At 47.7% G+C, this 24,452-nt stretch overlaps 1 protein-coding gene across 1 annotated transcript; it reads left to right on the top strand.

The window, feature by feature from the left end:
• Positions 1–232: 232 nt before the first annotated feature.
• Positions 233–24,223, top strand: DGAT2 (diacylglycerol O-acyltransferase 2). The gene is made up of 8 exons (XM_064441538.1): positions 233–368; positions 8,435–8,554; positions 9,635–9,742; positions 10,589–10,659; positions 17,689–17,893; positions 21,011–21,185; positions 21,768–21,970; positions 22,792–24,223. The coding sequence occupies exons 1-8, from the start codon at positions 329–331 to the stop codon at positions 22,944–22,946; spliced, it is 1,077 nt and encodes a 358-aa protein (XP_064297608.1). The 5' UTR covers positions 233–328; the 3' UTR covers positions 22,947–24,223.
• Positions 24,224–24,452: the final 229 nt, after the last annotated feature.

Below are 24,452 nucleotides of genomic sequence, written 5' to 3'. Positions count from 1 at the left end.
GGAGGGAAGGAAAACAGGGAGGGAAACACCTTGCAGAGGGTGTGTGGGTGCCCCCCTGCCTCGTCCCCCCTCCCCAAATCCCCATCCCGTGCAGCAAGCGGCATCACCGGCGCTAAGAGCTTCCCCTCCACCCGGGGCTGAGGGACCCAGGCGTCCTGCCGGGGCCCGCCCCTCCCCGCCCTCCTCCTCCTCCTCCTCCTCCTCCTCCCGGGGCTATATAGGGATGCTCGCCGGGTGACTCTCCCACTCGCCAGCTGCACTGGGGCTGCGGAGCCGGGGTCCCTTCTCCATCCCATGGCCCTGGCTGGGACCTGACAGCCCCTCCGCAATGAAGACCATCATCGCTGCCTACTCCGGGGTGCTGCGAGGTACCGGGGGGTGGGTGGAGGCGGGTCCCGGCAGCGGGAGGATGCTCCGCTGGGGGAGCAGCATCCCGGCGGTACAAGGTGCAGAGCGGGGTGGAAGCCGCACCGAAACGCTCAGCTTTATTTATTATATTGCCTTTCTTCTTCCTGCTTGCAGGAGTGGTTGATTAAGAGGGGGGAGGACCGGGGGGAAGCAGTATGCAATGGCGGGGAGGCTGGCTGCAGCTTCTCTTAGGGGTGAGGATTACAGCTCTCTGTGCAAGGCTTTTGCTTTTTAGCGAGCTGAGAGGGTCGAGCTGCTTTCCTGAAGCTGTTGCAAAGGGCTGTGGTTTATCTAAGCAAGTTTGCCCCCTGGCAAAATGTGGGCGTGTGGCTTTTGCTTAAAAATGAGCCACTTGCGACGTTTTATTTTCCCCTTGCGATAGTAGGAAGGAAAGCGTAGTAGTTTCATCAACGCTGCATGGCTGGTACGATTCCCTGTTTGCAGCCCTGTGTTGTAATACTGTGTTCCCCACACCTACATCAACAGGGGTGGGGGGAAAGCATTGCTATTTATCGTCGCTTTGTAACGGGGTGTCGAAGACTCAATATGAAAGCAAGGCTTTATGTTAGGAAGTACAGTGGAGAGTTTGCTTTTGCAACCTTCCGTGCTGCTCAGTCACTTCCTCGGTGAGAGGAGCAGGTTGGGTGTCAGTGGCTGACTCCCATCATGGGCAGAGCTGCTACAGACACAGAACGCTTCCTGCTGCAGGCTGAAACACGTAGGCTAAAGATGTTGGAAAGACAATACGGGGAATCCTGAACTGTGAGCTCCCTTGCGTGCTTCTAAAGCAGCTCTAGGGATCTCAGAGGAATACATTCAACAAGTATAAATATTTGCTTGGTAGAGCCTTGTACCCTTCCTGCAAGGGGGGCTCATCTAGAGAAGTGTCAGGACTTGCAAATAGCAGGGGTTTTGCAGGAAAATGCGCTTGGACAGCAATTTACCCTTTGTGAAGGTCCCTTAAGTGATTGCTCTGGGTTGCAAAAGGCTTCTGCCCTGAAAAAGCAAACTGATAATTCCTCCTGGGATGAAGAGACCTGTGAAATGGCTTGTTGATTAAGTAAATTTTTAGCAGAGCTAAGAGAGACCTGAACCTTGTGCATTAACCCCTAAGCTCTTGCTTTTGCACCGTGGCCTGCCCAGACCTGCATGTAGAGCTGCTGGTGCTCATCTACATCGGAGATGTGGCACCCACTGATATCAGATGGGTCTGTAGGACCAGTTGTGAGCCAGATGGGGGGAAGGTCTGCATGCATTTCCCATGCTCAGCTCTGGTCCTTAATGTAACTTAGCTTGCTTATACAACTAGCAAGGTGCCAAGTGATGTTTTGAGTTGAGATTGGTCATTTGACTTAACAGCATGTGAACTGTTACATCGAGAGTTAACTGCAAACCAAGTACAGAGAATAAATCATTCAGGAGACCTATAAAATATGTAGAGCTGACCCAAGACCTCAGTGGCCACCTTGTTGGCGCTGGCAAGTTAGTGACGAATCTAGGACACGTGCATAATTCAAAATGGAGTGTGGTTTAGGGACAGTGATTGGCCTCATCTCTAGATAATCCTGCTTAGTGATGGAAAGCTGTCTTAACTCTCCTCAGGTCAGTTTTCCCTCTGAGGCACCTCGTGGGGGTCCTGCAGTGATATTTGTGTTTCCTTACTCATTTCTTTATGTGCTTCTCCCTGGGAAGACAGGAGATGTTGCCTTGGCGACTGCAGCATCCACCAACGCAACCCCTTGCCAGTTCTGTAGCCTGCCATGGGCAACAAAATGCAGGACCAGCTTCAAAGCCTGCCTGTTCAAAGCAAAAGCCAGGTGCCTGCCAGAGGAGCTCAGATTCAGGCTGGGCTGTGGGGACGATGACGTGGGACCCTGCAGATCAAAGATCAGAGGAGGCGACGTGGTGCAGTGGTTCATGCACAGGACCTCATGTGCTGCTTGATCATGTTAGATAACTTCCCCAGCTACAGAGGGGATTTAAAGCAAACGCTCTAGACTTTTTTCTACCTTCCTGAGCGTCTTTTCGAAGTATCTTGTCTGTGCAATGGGCTGACTCTTGTGGGGTGAGAGTCTGAATGGCTCAGACTGTCCTTCAGTCTCCAGTTGTCTTGTTTCCCTGGCATCTGGCTTTGTCCCAGTGCTTGTGAATTTGGCTGAAAGTCTGATCCTATTTAAAAACAAGCCAAAAAAACAGGTGTGGACATCTACCTCTCTATCCATCCCTGTGTGTATGCAGGGGAGCTTCCTTGGGCACCAACCCAGTATTGCAAAGATCAGAGCAGAACTTGGACCAGTGCCTAGTGTTGGATGATGCTTTGAGACATGTTGGGTGGGAGGGGTTGTCATCTCCTCATCTTGACCTGTCTCACTTTGGCCACAGGCTGTCCAGGCACTCTCCTCGTGTTTGGTAGAGCAGCAAGAAGGTGCCCCACTCTCCTGAGGAAGGATGCTAGTGTGGCCAGAGCATTTAAGGGCTGTCATTTGCTGAAGTATCTTATCTCATTTAATCTTACAGAAGCTCCTTTTCTGCTTTGTTTTGGCTGGACTGTGGCTAAAAGCTTTAGGCAGTATTGAACTTCTGCAATGTGGAACAAAATTGTGGACTAGTTTGGGGTGAGGAAGATGATTTCACTCAGCTTTACCTTGGAGCTAATATTGTGCTGCACCTGAGGTTTGACAGACCCCATTTGTGCTTTGGGAAGGACCCGGGGGGTCCTGTGCTGGGAGCACAGCATCGTTGCTAGCTGTGTCTCCTCTTGACAGGACTGCCTGGGAGGTATAGGCCTGGACTTGCTTAAGACTGAGCCCTTCTAAAGCTCCTACACCCCTCCTCTGGGCACACTGAGATGTAGTAGGATGGTTCCCTTTCTCTTGTCCAGAGCTATTAAGTCCTGCTGACTTAAATCCAAAATTGTTGACTGGTCTAGGGCGGCACGGACTACCCTCGTGGTTACCTCACTTCAACCCGCATACAGCTGTGACTGTCAGGACAGAAGGCCAAATTCAGTGCTGCAAGTAAATGCAGATCTACCATGAGATAAATATCATAATAAATTTGTTTGCTATGCAGAATCCCAGCTCCTTTCTAATGGGCCTGAAATAAATGTTGTCATATGTCCCTGTTAACTATGTTGTTGACCTCCAGTAGTAGGCATTCTTAACTGCAGCTCATATGGGATTATTAAGTAGCCTCCTGGGGCATAAGCAAACTGCTATACAGCTGTGTACAGGGCAGGATAGCTACACCCCATGCTGGTAATTTGTTATTCTCTAACAAATTATTCACTATCTAGTACCACTAACAACAAAGCTGGAAGTGGAGAGAGCTTGTGCACTGCAGCTGGGGCAACTGAGTCAAACTAGACACAGAAAAACTTGCGTTGCTCGAGGGGCTTTGCAGACGCTACGTTTAATGTAGCAGCTTGCTGGCTAGGCTCATGCCTAGGGTGGGAGGCTGGGTCCCCACAGGTATCCCAGTATCAGTCTGTTTAGTCTAGTTTTGTTACGCCTCCAATATCAGCTGCTTTGCCGAATGTGTACCTTGAAATGTCCCCTTGCACCTTACCCTTTGGAAGGGCTCACCTATACTACACCTCTTTTGGTTTTTCGTCTAAACAAGATGTGTGATGCAGTAGAATTCCTGGTTAAACATTAATATGCTAATTGTCTTGAAAAGGTGGCAGGTGAAGCTTGGCTTTAACAAGCTTTCAGTGTATTTTTAACTATCTGTAACACTTGTACTTCCTCTCGGTTGATTTATTTGACTGCTTTTTAATTAAGTGCTGTGGACTGGGTTTTCTGGTGTCTAGATGTAAAGTCCTGTTTACTTCCTCTCCTGGGACCTTTGGGTCTGCCTCCCTGTGTAGGTAAATCATGGTGTTTGACTACTTTATCTGAAATAAGCTGTGCTGGAAGCACACCGGGCGCTGTCCCTAGCTGAGTCTCTGTTGCAGGTGTGAGTCAGAAGCTTGGTCAAAAACCCCTCGTTGACTCCAGGATTTCCTTGGTAGCATCTCTTGTGCTTGACTCTCATGGCTGCTGGAATTAAATGAGTGTACTAAGCCCATCAGCAGTTGGGGGACAACTCACTAATGTCACTGAGCTTCCTTGGAAGGCTCAGATGGTTGCTGTCACCGAGCAGCAGTGAGGTCTCCTGGAGAAGTCCCTCTCTCTCATGGCCAACGTCAGGGCCCGAGGGAACGGCAGGGAGATGTGCCAGGGGAGGGTGAGGCTGGGCATTAGGAGAAGGTCCTTCCCCCAGAGGGTGGTGGAGCCCTGGCACAGGCTCCCCAGGGAGGCATCACGGCACCAGCCTGGCGATGTTCCAGAAGCGCTTGGCCAAGGCCCTCAGAGACACGGTGTGAATTTGGGGTGTCCTGTGCCGGGACAGGAGTTGGGCTCGATGGTCCTTGTGGGTCCCTCCCAGCCCAGGGCATTCTGTGGTTCTTTATTTTGGCAAGTTGCATCCTTGAGAGCTGTGCCTGGCTTAGTGCGGGCAGTATCACATCAGTACGACGGGGCACGAGCTGCAGTGTGAGTTGAGGGGCTCAGGATCTCATCTGAGCCCGGGAAAGCTGCTGCTAAGATCTCTGCTGTGTAGACATGGGTTGCTAAGGCTGTGACTCCAAACAGCCAGGCTGTCCAGTTCTGGAAAAGGTACCCTGGAAAACAGAGCAACTAGAAAACACTCCAGGGGCTGTGCTGGCCACCCAGCACATGACAAGCAACTGTCTTCTGCAGGAGAAGTTGGAGGTCTGTGTTTCTCCGGGATTTAAAATGTTCCCTTGAGAAAAGACTTATACAAATGGATACCAAAGGCTTGGGTTATACAGCATCTTTTGCCTCAAAGTTAATCATAGGTATGTCGAATGGGCCTTATTAAACTTGGTTATTAGGTTAATGTATTCCCTGAAAGTTAGAAATTGCCTTTCCTATGCTTAATTCTCCTTTGGGATCTTTAATATGTGAACAGTGCTTGGTGTGGGCCCACAGGTGATCCCTTAAAAGGCAGGGTTTTCTTTAAAGAACAGAACCCAGGTATCAGTGTCCGGTTATTCTGCTGTGGCTGTGTCCTAGAAAAACACACATCTGTTGACTTGTCAAAGCTCCTTCTGCTCTGTCACCAGTAACCAGCCTTGCCCTCCAGAGCATAGAGGGTCTTCCCTAAAATGCCTCCTGGCTGCTGAAGCTCTGCTGCTGAAGGAGAACGGAGGCAAGGCTTGCATGGAGGGTTGAATACACAAACAGTTAAGCCTGACATGTTGAACAGCAAGCTCAGGACTGGCTGGAAATGGCTGTCTCAGACCCAGTGCATCAACTGCAGGCTCAGCAATCAGATTTTAGTGCTATCTGGAGCATGCAGGTGGTTGGTGCAAAGGTAGGCCATGCACAGGCAGCTGTGTTTGCCAGGTGACACCTCCGCCCATTCCCACAGCCCTTCCCATTGCCACTGGACTACTTTTATGTCCTTAACTGGGAATGAAATGTTAATATTATTCAGCCCATGGTAACTACTGGCTCTTCTGGTGTTGGGAATCTTGATCTGTGAAGGATGTTCTTGCTTTCAGCAAATAACTGACCCAGGACACCACTTGTCCAAGGGCAGGTGCTCGGAGCTGTCTGCCAAACCTGTGCCTTCCCTCTGTCTGCAATAGTTGAACGTTGCTACAAAAAGCTTAATGCAGTTCAGGAAGCAAATTGACAGGTTGACTTATGCTATCCAATACTGCTCTATTTACAGGGCTAGCAATGCCTACAATTTGTTAAAGCATCTAGAAAATGCTGAAGAACAAATTCTCATCTAGAGGGATAAACAGTTGTTCTTTGGTGGAGAGGGTAGGAATTTGGCTGATCCAAGGCTGGAGTGTTGGGTTCATCAATCCAAAGACGTTTTGGTAGCGTAACTACAGGTGCTGGAAGGATAAATTACATGGGGCTGGGCTTTTATTGTGGATCACAAATAAACTCTTAAGACTTTTGGCTTATTTTGAGGGCATAGAGATATGGCCAGTGACACCAGTATTGCTAAAAGCTTCCTTCAACTAGTGTCTAGCAGTCCTCAGGCCATGTGAGGTCTGTCCACGTGCAATTTTGTAAACCAGGTTTTTGGGACAGCAAGTTGCTAGAGCTGCAGTGGAGGCTGCCCCCAGGCTGCGGTCCCTCAGCAGGAACAGCAGATTTCCCTTACCCTTGGGCAGGTGACTCAGAGTCTTTAAAAAACGGCGTAGAGTTTATCACCCTACATCTGGGTATTTACTGTCAAATGTGAAGAGCTGCAGCACAGGATTTCTGAGTCTTCCTGCACAGGCACTCTAGCGTTGCAAATCAGTGGTGGTTTAACTCATCAGCAAGTTGCCCTGTTTCACCTCAGAAACTGGAGAGACACTGACAGTATTAAGAGTGAATACGGCAAGTACCACGTTACCTCGCAAAGACTTGTCTTCAGCTTGACCTGCTGCCTCAGCCTGGGTTAGTGCTGTAGGTTTCGGTTTACTGGCAGTTGCAGTGACATGATCTATCCTTGACCAAAACTTGGTTTGCTTGGAGTAGTTAAAGACCAGCCAGTTCAAGGATTGTTCATTCAACATAGACCAAGCAGAGCCAAGGGCCTAGGCTGGGTGAGTGGGCTCTAGGTTTAGGTGGCAGGGTCTGGCGTGGCTCTTGGCTGTTGTCCTTTACTAGCAGAAATGCTCAGCAAGGCACGTAGCTGTCAATCCTAGGGCCCATGTGCAGGCTTAACATTAAGTGGCATTTAAGAGCGGCAGCAAAGAAGCTGCGAAACTAGTAAACAGTTCTTCAGGTGCAGCTACTGTGCCTTAATCCTATTGCCTAGACTATCAGCAAGGGCAATGGGTAGCAGAGATTGCAGAAATGCTTTGCATATTTAAAGGATGCATTAGTGAAACCTGCTTTGTGGAAACTACCAAAACTCTAGTGCCTGCCCGTATCTAGAGAAAAGGCTCTTCTCCACCAGACTTTCATTTAACTCTGTGTGAGCGTTTGCTAAGGTATCGCCACTAGCAGAGTCACGCCTCGTCAGCAACAGCAAGGGTTGAACCCATTCAATACAATAGCTGCTTAGCAGCATCGCATCCCTTCTAATAACAGGCTGATCCCTAAACAGAAAAGGAAATATGTAAACACGCCTCCTGGCTTGTTTAGAGGCCAGTAGCTTGGTTTGTGTTTTAGCCAGTTATTGTGGTGCTTGTGGAGTAAAGTAATGAAGAGAAGGGAAGGAAAACACACTTGCAGGTGCTGCTTTCTCGAGGTGGCTGAGCAAACCAGCAAATGCTGCAGTAGGTGGTTCCTCATATAGAAATCAAGTCTTTCACTTCAGTATTTTACTTGGGTGTCTCGCACTTGAATAGCTTAAGCTTCTAAGAGTGGCTTTCAACTCCTTCCTCATTTACTGTTTTAGAAATGTTGTGATAGTTTTCCTTGCCCTTGGAGCTGTGCATCTCTGGGGTTGTGGGTTGAGGTGTTGCTCTACCAGCCCTTAGGCTGAGCTGTGTAAGGCTGGAGCGCAGAACTTCCCTTGAACATGCATGTGGGAGCTGTGCAATGGTCCTGGTGAAGGGTGGGTGGGCACCCTGGAGTTCAGAGCACAGCCTGGTATGGGCTTGCCTGTGTTTGGGAAAGCTGGTCTTTACGGTGAACTCATGGGTTTTCCTTTTATTGAAGACCAGGTCTAGGAATGGGCAGTTTGAAGCAAGTGGGGGGGTGTGAGTTAGGACGATGTCTTAATGTCCTCTGCACTTTACAGTCAAGTGAATAGAGGCTTGCTCACATGGGACCTGATGTTACCTATTAATCCCTTCTAGCAACCCCAAAACACCTGGATGTTTGCAGATGGCAGCCCTTCCCCTTCCAGGATGCCTAAACTCATGGGAAATACCAGCCTCTGACAAGCCTTGCTCTAAAAGCAAATGGTGTGAACACTCATGTTAAAACCTTGTATTTGAAAGGAAAATATTATCTTTGCTCAGTGCGCGAAGGTAACTTTACTACTTCTTATTTTTCTGTAGGCACGGGATCGAGCATTCTTTCTGCTCTGCAGGATTTGTTCTGGCTATCTAAATCCAAAGTAGAGAAACAACTCCAGATCATCTCTGTGCTGCAATGGGTTCTCACTTTCCTTATCATGGGTAAGTAACACCTTTTGGCTAAAAGCAAAATAATTTTTCTTCATTCTGGAAGACTTCTAATGCAAAACGGTTGGACCTGATGATCTTGGAGGTCTTTTCCAACCTTAACGATTCTATCTTATGAAAAATGTTAACTTTATATAGTCATTAGTTACTGGCTGTGCACTGCAGCAGGACAGTTCCCGGGGTGTGGGGTTACCGTAAAGCACGCTTGCATACTTTGATATTTTGGCAATAAATGACTTTTGCTTGGCTCTGGGAAAACGTAAGATATATGGAAAGACCTCCTGATCTTTAGCTCATGTCTGTGTCTACCATACAAATCAGACTGAAGCAACTGAAAATCTCTTACCTGACTCACTCATGGGAACGTTCACAGAAGAAATTTCTTACAAGTAACCGATGCAACTGGCAGCAACAGCAGTGCCTTCCTCTCAGTCCCCCTCCAGGAGGTGCCAGAGATGGGCAAGAAGACCAGTAAAATAATAAAGACTATATTTGTCTCTGGGTACTTCTGTTATGTGAAGCTTCAGGCTGCTCTGCTCCATAGTATTGTTGACAATGAAACTGGAGAAAGAGACCAATTTACAGTCAGTTGAGCAATTCTCGCTGTTTCTTCCCAGTTTATTTTGTGCTGGAATGGCAACAGCATGTGTGGGTGGGATCTCTGGCACCTGGGTGGGATGGCTGGGTGTAGAGCTGCTGTAATGTGTGGAAGATTTGTGTAACTGGAAGAAACACCCTTGGTGTGGGCTGCAAAGTAATCTTTGAAGCTCATAAAGTCTTGCTCTTGCCTGGTGAAGCACCTGCCCTACCTGGAAATATTCTAGAAGAGAGACTTGGAGGAACCATGAAGGGGAGGTTGAGGTACTTCAAAGCAGGTAGCTTTAGAGGAAGCTGTCTCAGTCCTACATAAGGGGTTTTTAGTTAAATCCGATTTGACCGAGGATTAATGACATCAGATTGAGACTAAGACTTCAGTATAGAAGGGTCAAAAGGCAAGGGGCTCTTAATGCAAGTGTAAATGCAGACCAAAACCTGATGCAACCTTGTTTTCTTCTCTTTCCTGGACCTACCCAGGTGTTGCTTGTACTTTAATCCTCATGTACATACTGTGCACAGATTGCTGGGCGATTGCTGCTCTGTATTTAGCCTGGCTGGTATTTGACTGGAATACACCAAAGAAAGGTAAATATTGCAGAATAGATCCTTGCTGTTTAAGTGTCCCTGCCCTCATATTTGGGCAAAGAAGCACTTCCTTATAACGGGCAACTTCCCTTCTTAGTGGGACTTGGCTGAATCACTGACCAAAGGCATTATTCAGTGAAGCAAATGCCAGCCCTTGGCATTAGCAGTAACTGCAGGTTTCATTGATGCTGACAGCAATATAAAATAACATTCCCTAATATCATGCCGTAGCTGGCTTTTAGCAACCTATTTATAAGGCTTAGTTTCTTTCTGTAGGCCAGAAAGGTCTATGTGAAGATTCAAGATCTTGCTGTCCTCTCCAGCTCTTGCAAGGTTCTCATTCTGGTGTGGCTCCCTTATAGGATCAGTGCTGCTGCAAATAAAGCAGAAAACTTTATTTCAGAGAACACCCTGTAGAAACCAGCTCTGAAAACCCACTACAGCAGGGGCAGCAAGCTTTGATGGCAGCTCCTTTCATAGCCCAATTAGCACAATTGCTTCAAGACCACTGAAATAACCCAGGGTCTTGGCCTTTCCCAAAGGATGAGTCTGAGGTTAACACTGAGGTGTTTCTAACTTGAGTTGTCCATTGCCCAGCTACAATGGATTATCAAGCCAGATCCTACCCTGAACTCGTAATCAGGCCTTAATTATCTTGAAGTACCCTGAAGTCCTGAGCATGGATGGTTTCACCTGATTTTAGTGAAAGATGCAGGTGGCCCATGTAGAGGAATGAAATTGTTGGTTTCTCTACTGAGACAGAAAACTATCTGGAGTCCTCTAGGCTTCTTGGTGGGCACTTGTGTGGAAAGACCTTTGAAAACATGATTTTCCTTTTCTCTTCAGGTGGAAGAAGATCCCAGTGGGTGAGAAACTGGGCTATATGGAGGTACTTCAGGGATTATTTTCCAATTAGAGTAAGTAACAGTTTAACTCTGTGCACTGGGCTTAACAGTTTTAGACTGACTTGTAATGACCCCAGTGGAGATGATGTTCTACCTACACCAATTTATCCATGACACTGAACTGCAAGCCGGACATGGCCATACCGTTGCCATACTACTGCCTGGAGCAGCTGTGGTTATAAAAATCTGAAATGCATCACCAGTGATGGTATCACGATTTGCAGAAGCTGCTGTTCCTGATGGTCTTATCACCAGATGACTTGAGGCAACCTGCTTTGGAGCAGTAAGGCTCCCCGTTCATCTCTCCAACTTCTCTTCTGTGCTGCAGCAGTCCAGTGTCGTGCCTAGCCCTACCTCTGTTTCTTCTTGCAAATCTAGCTCAGTTTTGGTCTGTTTTCCAGTTACATCCTAAGGCAGCAGTGTATTGGGTAATAATTCCCTGCTAGTTCAGGCACAGAGGACGGGGCTGCCAGTCTGCTCTGGGGACTGCAGAATTAGCTGAAGGACTTGGAAGGGAGCAGGGGCCAAATTCAGCTAGGAGGGAACTCGATCCTCTTTGGAAGGACACACAGCTGAAAGGACTATTATGTAAGAGTGTTGGCAAGTTTCATTCAGCCTAAGTAAAAGGGAGGGACCTTGCCGTGGCTTTTGATGAACCACCCTGCCCTACCCTCAGAAGGCAGTAGGGAATCTAATTGCAGTAGGAAGCCAAAGTGGCATAGACTGGATTCCTCCTTTGCAAAGTCACTTGAACTCTCAGGGTGCCCGAACGTGCTGCTGGTGGACACTCCGGCTACATTCTTGCTGCTATTAACAGGTAATTCTTGGCACATGCAGGTACATGGAAGAATGCCCTACAGCTGCACAGGCTGCAAGTGGCTGGTCAAGCCAGGTTTCAGAGCTAATGGGGAGCAGAACATGCTCTGGTATTAGGGTCTCCGGTGTGTTGTCCTCTAAAACCAAGTCCTCAGTACTGCAACAAACCCCACCTTCTCGATATTGCTGAAGGTTAAAATGGGTTAGTTTCTTCTGGGGACTTGATTCAAGAAGGTCACAAGTAATGGCCAGTTCCCCTTCAGCTCTCCTTTGAGGGCATATTTAGCTCCCATCTTCACAAAAACATGCTCCACACCAGCCATGCGGGTCAGATCCAACGTAGATATTAGAAGCTTGTCAGACAGGTGGGTTGTTCAAGTAGGTTTAGAGGCGAGATTGGGTAGATAAACTGAACTCTGCTGCTCTGAGTAAATACTTGCTAGTTCCTGCTAAGTCCATGTGCAAGAACGCCTTATGGCTGTAATTCCTTTTGTCGCTGCGGGTGTAGGGTTGTGCAGGGTTTACAGAGCCCATTGGTAAGTGGTATGCAAAGGGCAGCACATGAGAATTGACACTGGGATAACTCCTGCACCTGCTATGGGGGAAATACCAGTTGGCTGTGTGTCTGTTAAAACCTGCTACAAGAATCGTGGGGCTGTGAAGTGGTAGAGGCAGTTGTCTGCAATTATGGGCATGAATATTACCTCTTATAAGGAGTGGTACCAACCACCAGAACAGCTTGGGCTTGAACTTGCTAAGAGCATGGCAACCCCTTGGACAAACTATTTAGCTAGACTGGTCTAGAGGTGGCCACTTGTTTGCATCCTCTGCCTGCAAAATCCACCTTGACTGGATCCTGAACTGTCTGTGCAATGGCTTAGCAGAGCTTGGTTTGTCTCCCTGGCTTATGGTTTGTTGGGGTGTCATCTCCTGCACCTCATCCTGTGCCATGAGCCCACTGAGCACCGTAAGGGCAGGTCACACCAGTGACAATCTCACCAGCAGCACTTGTAATGCTAAACTCAGCTTTTGCAAGCTGTGCACAGAAGCTATGCAGGCTGCATCCATATCACACAGGTACCACCTGCATTAGGATATTAGCTCAGATTTGACTCCTATTCCAGGAAATAAATAGGAAGCAGTTTTGCAGATTTTTCCCAAAACCCTAGGATACCTCCCCAGGAATGGGGACCCAACTCCCAGAGCACTAAAAACTTGTGAAGGGGGAGGCCTTTTAGTATAACATCCTCAGTGGCTGCAGATCTGAAGGCCAGGGTTTCCTGGCTGGTGTGCTCAGTCTTGAGGATGCAGGCTGGATCTGGCCAGACTGAAAAGCCACCAGTACCTACCTCTGACAAAGCTGTATGCTAGAACTTGTGGCTAAGTCTGCTGCATCCCTCCACAGCTCTGCCTGCCGGCATCAGGCTTCCTTTCTCAGAGCAGCAGCACGAGAGGCAGGCTCTGCTCTGATATTTATGCTGATGAGGCTTGGTCTCCACCTGAGTCAGCAGTGCCTCCCATCCTGAAACACCAGTAGGACTATTGTACCTGTACCTGGAGATACCAGGTCATGTTTTGTAATACCAGGTGGATTTGGGAACCAGCCTGGATCTGGTTCAATTTCTCAGCATGAGCAGAGGTTGCTTGCATTCATATGCAGCTGCTCTGACAGTAATAAGCTATTTTAGGGCACTAGAAGCTTAAGTTTGTCTGCTGCTTAGTGACTGGCCTTGCCAGTAGTGCTTTAAGCTAAGCAGTGCATGAAGCAGCTGAGGAAGCTTCCAGTGAGTTAAATCCTGGTGCTGAACTGCCAAGTAAGGCCTGAGCTTTTGCAGGTGTGAGCATGGTGATGTGTGCCTGGCTGGACTCAACCCTGCTGCTGCAGAGGCAGGCAAGGTCCCAGCAGCCTTCTGAGCACATCCTGCTGATCTGAGGCTGTCCTGAGGAGGTTTAGATGGGATATTAGGAAAATGCCTTCCCTGCCAGAGTGGTCAGGCCCTGGCACAGGCTGCCCAGAGAGGTGGGGGAGTCACTGTCCCTGGGGGGGTTCAACCACCGTGTAGCCGTGGGACTTGGGGCCACGGTTTAGGAGGCCTGGGGGTGTTGTGTCGGGGGTTGGACTTGATGATCCAAGAGGTCTTTTCCAATCTTAATGATTCTGTGATTCTATGTGGGGTGTACCAGAATCTAAGGAAGCCATCACCTGAGCATGTGAGCACAGCTACTGCTTACCTCCATAGGTAATAGCACTCTAGAGAGCAAGGACTGCAGACATTTGGCTCACCCTTGTCAAGCAGCGAACATTTCTGATGTGTGCAGTGAGACCTTCTCAGTCTCCTGCTGTGATGGGAGGGTCAGCAGTGTGCCAGAGCTGGGGCTGTTACAAGACAGTGACCTTTTATTGCAGCATTTGTCTTGCACTCTGTGGCTTGGCTGGCTTCCTGGTAAAGTCTCTCCTTAGCTGCTGTTGTTGTAGATGATTTACAGAATGGAAATGGTGGCTTTTTCCCATGTGTGATGTAGTGTAGTGGTAATACTGAGAGCCTGCAGGGGTCTTCAGGTCCTGGCCTGCATTGCTGGGAAGGTGAGAGAACTTCTTCCACAGTGCTGCTGGGCATGATGTGGCTAATTGCAATTGTTCAGTTGTTTTGCAGGCTTACGTGCTCACTACGGCTGCTTGGCTCTTGCAGGATGAGCTCTAATTTTCTGCTTGCTGCATGCTTCCGTGGTTGCTGTGCTGCTCAGCTTGCAGGTAGGCTGAGCAGCCGCCTAGACCCCTCACTTTCATCCTGCTCTCTGCTGGCTCCTGGTGCTGAGCAGCAGTGTCTCTGCAGTCCCATTTCTCCACACTTGAATGTGCTACTTACTCATCCTGTTACTACAAATAAAATTGGCTATACCGTTCTTTGGACGTATCTGGCACTCAAATATTAACACTAGGTTTTACTGTAATCGCGCTGCTTTACTGCTTCTGTAGGCAGGCTTAGATCTGTTTAAAGAAATGTCTCTTATTACTAGAGCAGATGGATGGACCTTTGCTCCGGCTGAAACAAGTTTGGTCTCAGACAGCAGCTAGGAACAGGCATGTTAGTGCAGTGGGGTGAAGGTCCAGCTTCAGTCCCAGCACTGTAATCATCCAGCTGGGATGAGGCAAGGACATGCTGCCCCTTTCTCATCATGGGAGCACTGAGGCTTCGGGGAGCTGAGGGCTGTGTGGGACTAGAAAAGACCTTGAAGGCAAAAGGAAAAACCTGCTGGAGGTTCAGAAGGTTTGGTTGTTCAGGAGGTTCAGTTGTAAAAGTGTTGTCAAATGACAGCTACAGCAATTCCTTAAACCAAACTGATAAGGCAGCGCAGCACAGTGTTTGCTTGTCAGGGGAAAAGGTGTAAGAAAACACGTAGTGAGTGATCAGCCTCCTAAGGAAAGCTTCAGCCTTGCTTGAGACTAGAAATAAGTGATCACAGCACTTGGAAAAAGTCCTGCTTCTAGATTAAATTTGTAGCAAGGTGACTCTTCTCCCAAGTCCCCAGTGACAGGGTGAGAGGAACTGGCCTCAAGCTGCGTCAGGGGAGGTTTAGGTTGGATGTGAGGGAAAATGCCTTCCCTGCCAGAGGGGTCAGGCCCTGGCACAGGCTGCCCAGAGAGGTGGGGGAGTCCCCGTCCCTGGGGGGGTTCAACCACCGTGTAGCCGTGGGACTTGGGGCCATGGTTTAGGAGGCCTGGGGGTGTTGGGTTGTGGGTTGGACTTGGTGATCCGAGAGGTCTTTTCCAACCTTAATGAATCTATGATTCTATGATTTTAAATTTAGGCAGATGTGAAGGCTCTGCCTTTGGTGTTGGCAGATCAGCCCCCAGGCTGAGTTTATGCATTAGCAGGTCTAAGACCTGCACCGCTTGCAGATAAGTGCACCAACCTGTCTGATGGCTGGTGGTCTTTGGGTGCCCTGGCTTGACTTGGGTGGAGGGAGACATGTTCACCTTCTGTGAGCCCATATGTTGTAGGACAACATGTCAAGGGCAGTGGCAGCCTGCACGGGCAAACTGGGGAAAAGCACATATATGTGAATGGCCAGGCTGACTCTCAGGCCTGTAAATCCCTGTTGTGAGCATTTGATTCTCACTGAGTCTCCAGTGCTGCTCAGATATCCCCCGTCCTGCCTTGCCATGGGTGGGGTGTGCAGGTGAGTTGGTTCCCCGCATACCCCTTGCATTGTTCCTGCGCTACTTGTGCAATGGTGTGGGAGAGCGTGGTGGGTATCACCAACCTCATGCCTCCGTAACAGGAGGTCTTGGTAAGCAAACATAGAGCGATAAGGTGGCGGCTTGGCTGGGGCTCATACAAGGTATGCAAGTAATGGGCTCCACTGGGAACGGGGTGTCCTTGCACATGGTGGAGGGGCTGGAACAGGGTGCTTGCCATGCTTGGCAGCAGCAGAACAGCATGTCTTCTGAATGAGAGCAGATTTGTGGCTCTGCCAAGCTCAGCTCACAAATGCCTTGTGTTCCAGAGTAACAAGGACGGGCTCTTTCAGCTGGCAAACTTTTAAAGCAGCTGTGCTTTGTGCAGGTGAAGGATGAGACTTGGAGCCTGGAGACCACCACCCTGCTCTGACAAGAGCTCTAAGGAGGAGTGTTTGCCACCGGTCCAACCAAGCCAAGTGTGTCTGTAGCCACCAGGCCTTGAGTCTCTCCTACAACTGAGCAAGTGCTGACAGATGGAGGGGTTGCTTACCATGTCACTGCTTATTTAATTTTTTTTTTCCCCCTCCAGTCTTTCCTGGAGAGTGGTTTCCAGTCTTTCCTGGAGACCTACATGACCTCAGAGCTAGAGGAAAGTGTGGAGATGGGTAGTCAACATGCTTAACCTGCTACTGTGTCATGCCTGTATTGCAGCTGCTGTCTGAAATAGCTCAAGAGCTGTCGCCTCATCTAGGGACAGCGGTGGGAACGTGGGGAGGAGGGAATCAAATTTCTGGATGCGCTGCTTCAGTGTGTCGCAATGGCACTTCAGCTCCCAGTAGCGTGATTCAACAAAACGGGCTGGCTTGCTTGCTGCCAAAGAACGCTCCTTGGCCAGGACAGCAGGGTATGTAGTGCTGATGTGACGTCTTGGAAATCTGCATTTTTTCCTATAGGAGCTGATACAGAGTGACCTTTGCAAATACAATTTGAAGGACAGGGTGCAGTTGTTTAGCACCTCATGCTCAAGGTGGAACTTGGGCTTGTAGATCCTGTCCTGGTCTAAGAACCGCTGGGGTGTTGCAGGCAGCAAAAACTGGCACCATTGCAGCCTGAAAAGAATTACATTTGATCCCTGCTTCTGTAGGGGGATGCGGCAGTCCTGTTGTATGCTTACGCAGACCACTGGTGTATTGCCAGGGGAAGATGTTCTGGTGCACAGGATGCTGCTCTTACTCAGAGTATCAAAAAACTCCTTTGGCAGTAGCGGTACCAGAGCGTTGTTTGTGCTGTGCATGGCTAAGACAGCTTTGGAGTGTCCATGCTGTGCAAACAGATAAGTAAATGGACAGGAACATTGCACAACCCCAAACCAATATGATCACTGCCCCTGGAGCATGTCCTGCAGAAATTGGAGCGCTGCTGTGGATGGCTTGAGGTGTTTTGTTGGCCCTTTGGCGTGTAGGACAGAGCAAAACCTTTGAAAAGGAGGGATAGTTTCCAGTGGTAAGCCACCTTTCTGCACATCTTCCCTCTTGGAGGGTGGCCAGCAGGCATATTAAGTGGTTGGGTCTTTTTTTCAAGTATTAAGCAAACTTGCTTCTGTTATGGGACATTGATTTTTATTTTTCTTCCGCCCCTCATACTGGGATGTGAGCCACTAATGTGTTGAGAAAGGGCCTGGAAGGAGGCGTAGCTGTGGCTACAGGGCCATGAAGAACCGGGTTGGTTTGGGCAAGAGGCTTGCAAGAATGCCTTTGGGAGGAGTAGAGAAACAAAGGGCACAGGCTACTGCAACCCACACCTATTCCTGCTTGGATGACACTCTTCTTGTGTACAAGACCAGATTGTCTATTCTGCTTCCTCTGCTTGGGGAACTGAAGTCTAAGTGACTGCTCTTAATCCAGGACAGCCCATACCCTGGCTCATAGGCTGCTCTCCCTGGTGGGAAGAGACAAAAGCTGGGGACTTAGAATTTTTCTCCATTTTTCCCTTATTGCCTGAAAATATCTGTCTTCATGTGAACTCACTCTTTTCTTTCCTAGCTGGTTAAAACCCACAATCTGCTGACCACCAGGAATTACATTTTTGGGTACCATCCACATGGCATCATGGGCTTAGGTGCCTTTTGCAACTTCAGCACAGAAGCCACAGGTGTCAGCCAGAAATTCCCTGGGATCCGACCATACCTTGCTACCCTGGCTGGGAACTTCAGGATGCCCATTTTGAGGGACTACTTAATGTCTGGCGGTAAGTGGAAGAGCACTTTGTTCCTCCTACTCATGCCCTTGCCTCTGAGCTGTCTTCTCCTCTTTCAAGTGAAAAGCTGTGGCAGAAGCTCATGTAACCACTTCTCTCTGGTAGCATCACACAAACATTGCTTTTGTATAGTTGTCTGGGAGGAAGCTGTGAATAAATGTGAGTAACTTGGGCTGTGGGGACTGCTGCTCCTCTGCATTCATCCTTACCTCAAGGATACTCTTGTTCAAAGGCACAGTAAAGATATCTGGCATCTGTAGTTGTGGGTGAGGAAGATGGAGACACGGGAACAAGTTGTCCTTGCTGTCATTAGGAGGTACTGGTAGACAGGGAAGTCACACTAGCTGAAAGCATAGTGTTCATTAGGCTTCAAAATGTGAATACTATGGCTAGCTCTGCCCCTGAGCTCATCACTGCATGAGCTGTCACACATCTAGGTCTTCAGGTGCCCTCTTCACCCAACCACACTTTTAGACACCTGCCAGGAGTGAAGAGCCTGGGGTATTGGATAGTTTCAGCTGTTCAGAAGAGCCCCTTCCCTGAAAAGATGGGTCACAGGGAGTAGGCAGTGATATGACACTAGTAGGTCTGTCCTAACGGATTCCAGTATTTTAACACTGGAGGGCTTGCAGGTTATGGCTGGGCAGAGGAAGCAGTGGCAGCCTCAAAGTGTTCTTGCAAGGTCTGAGTTTCCTTTTCAGAGTAAGGATGCCTGTTGATTAGGTAGATATTACTCCCTCATCTCTAAAGACCACGAACGGAACAGTCCAGTACCCTCTTTGCTGTTCCTGGAACAATTCACCAGTGAATGACTTCAAAGCAAGTATCTTACTATAGTATTTTGGCTGAATTGACTCATGGCTGGAGAGAGAATAGGAGTAGCTGTTCTTGGCTCTGACTTGCTAGGTTTGACTGCTTCCAAGATTACTGCCTTAATTTGGTAAGGAAGGGAGAAGAAAACTAAGTGGATCTGGTGCAGAAAAGGTGTTTGTCCCTGCCTACGAAGGGCATTATCTCAAGCTGGTTTCTATCTTCCTGCACCAGATGGAAGTTACTGTGTGAAGTCCATAATTGCCATAATTTGGGAATTCCACAAAACAGCAGTGCATGAGAAGTTGGGATCTGCTTTCTAGTCTATCATGTCTGTAAACTTAGTTCATGTGCTGCTTAAGCTTCCACACAGCATAAGCATTTCTATACTTAAAAAAAAAACCCAACCCAAACACATTCAATCTGCTCAAGATGACTGGTAGACAAATCTCGTGGCCAGCCAGAGCTGCTTCCCTCCTTTTTGGAAGGAAGGTGGGAGTAGACATTAGCAACATCATTGCGGCAGGGCTGGCTTGCCTATCCCTGAGCATTACAGCTAAATCAGTGGGAAATTCTGCTTCCCTATACTTCGGATTTAAGCAAGACTGTTGGTGTTACCTCTTGGAGAAAGTTAGCTTTCTAAAAGCCGTAATTTGTCTTTGCTTTCCTATACTGTCGCTACAAAGGCTCTAATGTCACTTGGGAAGTGCTGATAGTTCCCTCCGTCCTTTTGTTTTGTGGATGAACCACTTCAGATGGAATCAGAACAAATAGCACTGTACCAATACACGTACTTAGTTGGTTTACAACAAACTGTTGCATATTACAATGTGTTTATAGCCAGCTAGAGATAAGATCTACAGCAGGGATCCTCTAAGGTGTGAGGAGATGGCCAGAAAATCCTAAATGCTGTGTAAATGTGCTAAAGAGCGCAATTCAGCAATTGCCACTTGTTTGCAAGTCTCATCGTGTTTTCTGGAGGAAGGATTTCAGTGCTGAGCAGTGTGAGCAATGGTAATCTCCTGCTAACAAGTATGAAGTGGCTGAACATAAAGCCCTGTTAGCCAGGGCTATCTAGTCAGAGTGAGCCTTAGTGTGGAGAATGGGAGAAGTATGAAGGCTTCTGGCTGTCCTATGGAGCAGTGAGGATAGCCTGAGCCTTTCAAAGGAAATGTGGTCAGAGAGCTGTGCTGAAAGAAATAAATTTTTCATCTTCAAATCCATCTGATCTGCCTCAAGTGGGGTCTGTTCCTCTGGTCTGGAGCTGGGATTAGGTGGTGACCTTGATACAGAGCAAGTCTGAAAGCTTGTGTGTGTATAATCCCACAGACCCGTTCATCATTTAGTTCTTGGTTTAAGTGATGACTACTGTGAGATGTGCTGAATCAGCTTCTAAAATTAAATTGTGTAATATTGCCCTTCCTAGTGCAGTGACCTTAAGTACTCTACACAGCTCAGGCGTGTGTGGATGGGAATGTAAATGATGGCATCTCACATCTCCTTGGCTTATCCTGGCCAAAAATGTGAGGCATGAGCAAGCTCTGACAATAACTGTACAATAAAACCTTTAGTTTCAGGAGTATAGTGTCAAACTTCTTATCATTTTCAGAGCAATAGAGTCGAAATGAAAAGGTCCCTCTTTCCTTGAGCTGAATAGTAAGGTCCCTGGCTTGGGCCCCGATGCTTTAGGGCAGGGATTGCTTTGTAAAGCTGGTGTGCTAGGACTGGTAGTACAGTCCTGTCCCTTTTTTTTTAACTAATCCATAAGAGATCTTCCTCTGGAAGTCTTGCCTATTTATTCTTTTTGTATCACTAAACCATCATCCTAGAGGAAGGCCTATTTCAATACTTAGTTTCGCTGAGGAACTGGTCAAATTCACTCTCATGCATCAAAATAACACAATTGCTTTGCTTCCCCTCAAAGGATAAAGCAGCTCCTCCTGCAACCTTTAACTGGAGGGAGGATGTCTTAAACTATTGCCTTTGGCATCACTAAGAGCAGAAGAAAATCCTTGCTGAAGTTTTTTGTGTTAAGGCACCTTTTTGAGAGCTAGTGTTAGTGCAGTTTGTCTATGACCAAGTTTAGAGCTGTCCAGGTCTATTAACTGCTTTTTTAGTTGAGAAACAAGTTGCCTGATAATATATATACAACCCTCTATGACCACAGGGAAGTTGGACAACTCAACTTGTAATTAAGGCATGAACTTCTTGCCATGACTGTGGTTGGTGTCTGCAGGACCATCCAGGCTATTCTTAATCTTGCAGCCTGACCCTTATGTCTGTCTCTTGGAAATGCAGGTATATGTCCTGTGAACCGTGACAGCATAGACTACATCTTGTCCAAGAATGGCAGTGGCAATGCCATCATCATCGTGGTCGGAGGGGCAGCCGAGTCCCTGAACTGCACCCCAGGGAAAAACTCGGTGACGCTGAAAAACCGAAAAGGATTTGTGAAACTGGCTTTACGGCATGGGTAAGAGGCAACCTCAACACTAGAGCAGTACTGCTAGCATATAAAAGGTGCTTTCATCCCCTGAAGCAGCTGATGGCTTGGATGGATTCTCCTTCCTGTAGTCCTGTTGTGTGGATGTATACCCAGAGCATCAGATACATGAGCCTGTTCTCTGTCCCTGAGCAGAGGACTGGGTAAGAAGTTGCTTAAGGCAGCTGGAGGTTTCCAGGCAAAGGAGAAGCAGGTGCCAGTAACCTGCATGGGGCATCACCTATGCTGCCCCTGTGATCTCAAGCGATCCTGTGTATCTGAAATGGGATGTCCATCAAAAATCAGAGATGAAAGTGGAAGTATATTCAGTGCCTGGCTGTGTTTCACAGGCTCATTGCCAGTACAAGTCTCTTCTTGCATGCCTTAAAAGTGTCTCTACTATATCATGTCAAGTCTGGCTGACTTAGGTCAGTACCTCATGCTGCAAATAAAGCTCCGGCCAGTAAAATCTGCAAATATGCAGCCTGAAAGTGTACACAGCAATGAGTGTGGTGCTGTAGTATTAGTTGCAGATCAGAGGTGTGAGGTCCTAACACCTTTCCTTCTTTCTAGTGCGGACTTGGTTCCTGTCTATTCCTTTGGCGAGAATGAAGTGTATAAGCAGGTGATCTTTGAGGAGGGTTCCTGGGGAAGATGGGTTCAGAAGAAGTTTCAGAAGCACATTGGCTTTGCTCCGTGCATCTTTCATGGCCGTGGTCTCTTCTCCTCCAACACCTGGGGGTTGTTACCTTACCCCAAGCCCATCACTACTGTTGGTAAGGTCTTGGTATAAATATGCTATGTGCTTCTCTAGGTAGTAGCATGCCTGAGTCTGTGCCATACCCCCACTCTAGCTTGGTCTTGGAGTCTTGACTATAAAACTCTTTTCCCTTCTATATAAAACATTCCAGCACAACTGGGAATGAGCTGGAGGCTGCAAGCCTCCCATCATGCTCTACTTCCAGCTAGTTTTGCAAGTAAGCTCTTTTTTTGGGAGAAAAAAAATAATACGCTGTAGCTGCTGCCTTCTCTGGTATTGGATGACTAAAATCAGAAGCAGCCTGTCCCCTATACTCCTAGGACTGGCAGTGTGATGCTGTCTGATAGCTCTCTTAAAGCCAACCCTAAAATTTGCCTTTGAGTCTTCCAACCCAAAGCAGTAAGGCTTTGAGGGAGAGAAAAAAGTGCTGCTTTGCTTTTGTGGTATGTACAGGGGAATACATGAGCAGTGCAGGTTTTAGTCTTGTTTCCTGTTAATTGAGGAAGCATTTATCATTCTGCTGTAAACAGAAGCAAGTGGGACTTGCCAGCCACCTTATGCCAGCAGTGCAGAGCCTCTACTGCACTTGTGTAGCTAAAAATGCTACACTTGCCCTGGGTATTGCCACAAATGTGATGAGGGTCCTGGTAGTGGGGCAATTGTGCTTTGGAGCCTAGCAAAACTGGGAGGAGTTGGGCAAACCTCTGCTCTAATGGTGAGCTGTGCTGTGCCAGGGTGGATGTGCTGAAATACCATAGCTGTGGTCATAGAGGACAAATCTCCAGGCTGTGCAGGAGCATTCAACCTAACATGTGGCTCTTCCCTTCTTTTTGTCAGTTGGGGAGCCCATCACCATCCCCAAAATTGATAATCCATCCCAGAGGGAAGTGGACTTCTACCACAGCATATATGTGGACTCCCTGATTAAACTCTTTGACAAATACAAGAGCAAATTTGGCCTGCCAGAGGCTGAGGTCTTGGAAGTCAACTGAAAGGACTGGCTCAGCAGCACCTCCTTCTCTCAGAATCAACGCATCTTCTCCAGGAGTCCAAGCTGTCATCGTGTACTTGAAAGCATGTGTGGGTGTATGTGTCTTTCAAAGAAAATGTTTAAAGTATTGCTAGACCACTCTGAAAATAATAAAAAAAAAGCCTTTACTTTGGATAAATCCCATAACAAACATCTTTCTCTCCAAAAAATGTCACAACTCCCTGTTGCTGTGAGGATTTGGATGGGGGAAATGGTTGCCTTTGTAATCTGCTATATAATGCTGTTGGATTGCCAGCAATGGATTAAAAGCATTCCTACAGCTACTGTACCCACTAGCACAAGCTATTCTGGGAGTGTCGGATCCTTCTGGTTTTCAGTCAAAAAGCAGCAGGTTGATTTGACTGGGATGGCAGTATTACAGGTGTGTTTTACCAGAGCCATGTTGAGACATGCTTACATAGCACTAGGGTATTCCTGCTTTGGAAAAGCCCCTTCCACAAGCACAAGCAGGCTGCCAAACCCTCTGGTGTGGCACCTACTGTGGATGGTGCAGGAAACCAAAGGGTGTGAGTCTGGTGGACCTTAATCCATACAAGGTGATGGATACTTCGGTGGTTGTAATTTTACTGCTTGTATTTTTGAATGTCTGTTTAGAAGCAGGTCTGTCCCAGGTGCTGCTTGCACAGAGGCATGCAGCTGGAAATACGGGACTTCTTCATAGCCACAAAACTCCAAGGACAAGTTCTAGGAACAGTGGGATGATGCAATCTTGTGGCCCCAGTGTTGCAGACCCTTAGAGCAGCCTGTAGGGGTAAGTGCAGTGGGACTATTCATAGAAGTGTTTTGGATCCCAAAAGCATTTGGGGAAAGCTAGGAGTAACTTCTGCCCAAAGATGGCTTTTAAATATTCTGTCCAGTGAATGTAAAGGAGTAGCCTTTTCATGGGTAGGATCTAAAGTGAGAGACTTAAAAGTGTTTATAAAATGTTTACGTGGATGTTAACACTGCTTGTAGTGAGATTTCTTCAGAGTACAAGTGTTTATGTATAAACGTGAAACTTTGCACTACTTGCATGTCTGACCTGCCTTTTCAACAGTTCAGTTGAGTGTATTTTGAGCTCCAAAATGTGCCTTTCTTCCATGCAAGAGGACAGTACTTCACATTCCTGGAATCTTGCCTCTATGAAATATGACAGATGAACATTTGTCTTTAGACTATTGTATTACAGAGTATCAATTTTTTTGTACAAATTTCTAGAAATAAACTTGGGCAAAAATAGTGGGCTGCTCTGGTCTCTTTGGTGTTGCAGTGGTATGTCGCTGGGTTCATGTTACAGCAATTATTTGTGCGATTGCAGCTGTGCCTTGGCTGTTATGGGGAGGAAACTGGTCTGGCTGTCCAAAAGCAGACCCACGCTAGTCTGTGTTGTCCCTGCATGGGACATCCAGGATAGGCTGAGCAAATCTTTGTGGTTTTAGGGTGGGTTTCTCCCTGTCAGTGTACAAGG

The sequence above is a fragment of the Phalacrocorax carbo genome, chromosome 1 (genome assembly GCF_963921805.1).
Source record: "Phalacrocorax carbo chromosome 1, bPhaCar2.1, whole genome shotgun sequence".
Taxonomy (NCBI): domain Eukaryota; kingdom Metazoa; phylum Chordata; class Aves; order Suliformes; family Phalacrocoracidae; genus Phalacrocorax; species Phalacrocorax carbo.
Note: the sequence above shows the minus strand (reverse complement) of the source record. Positions and strands in the feature narration are given on the sequence as shown.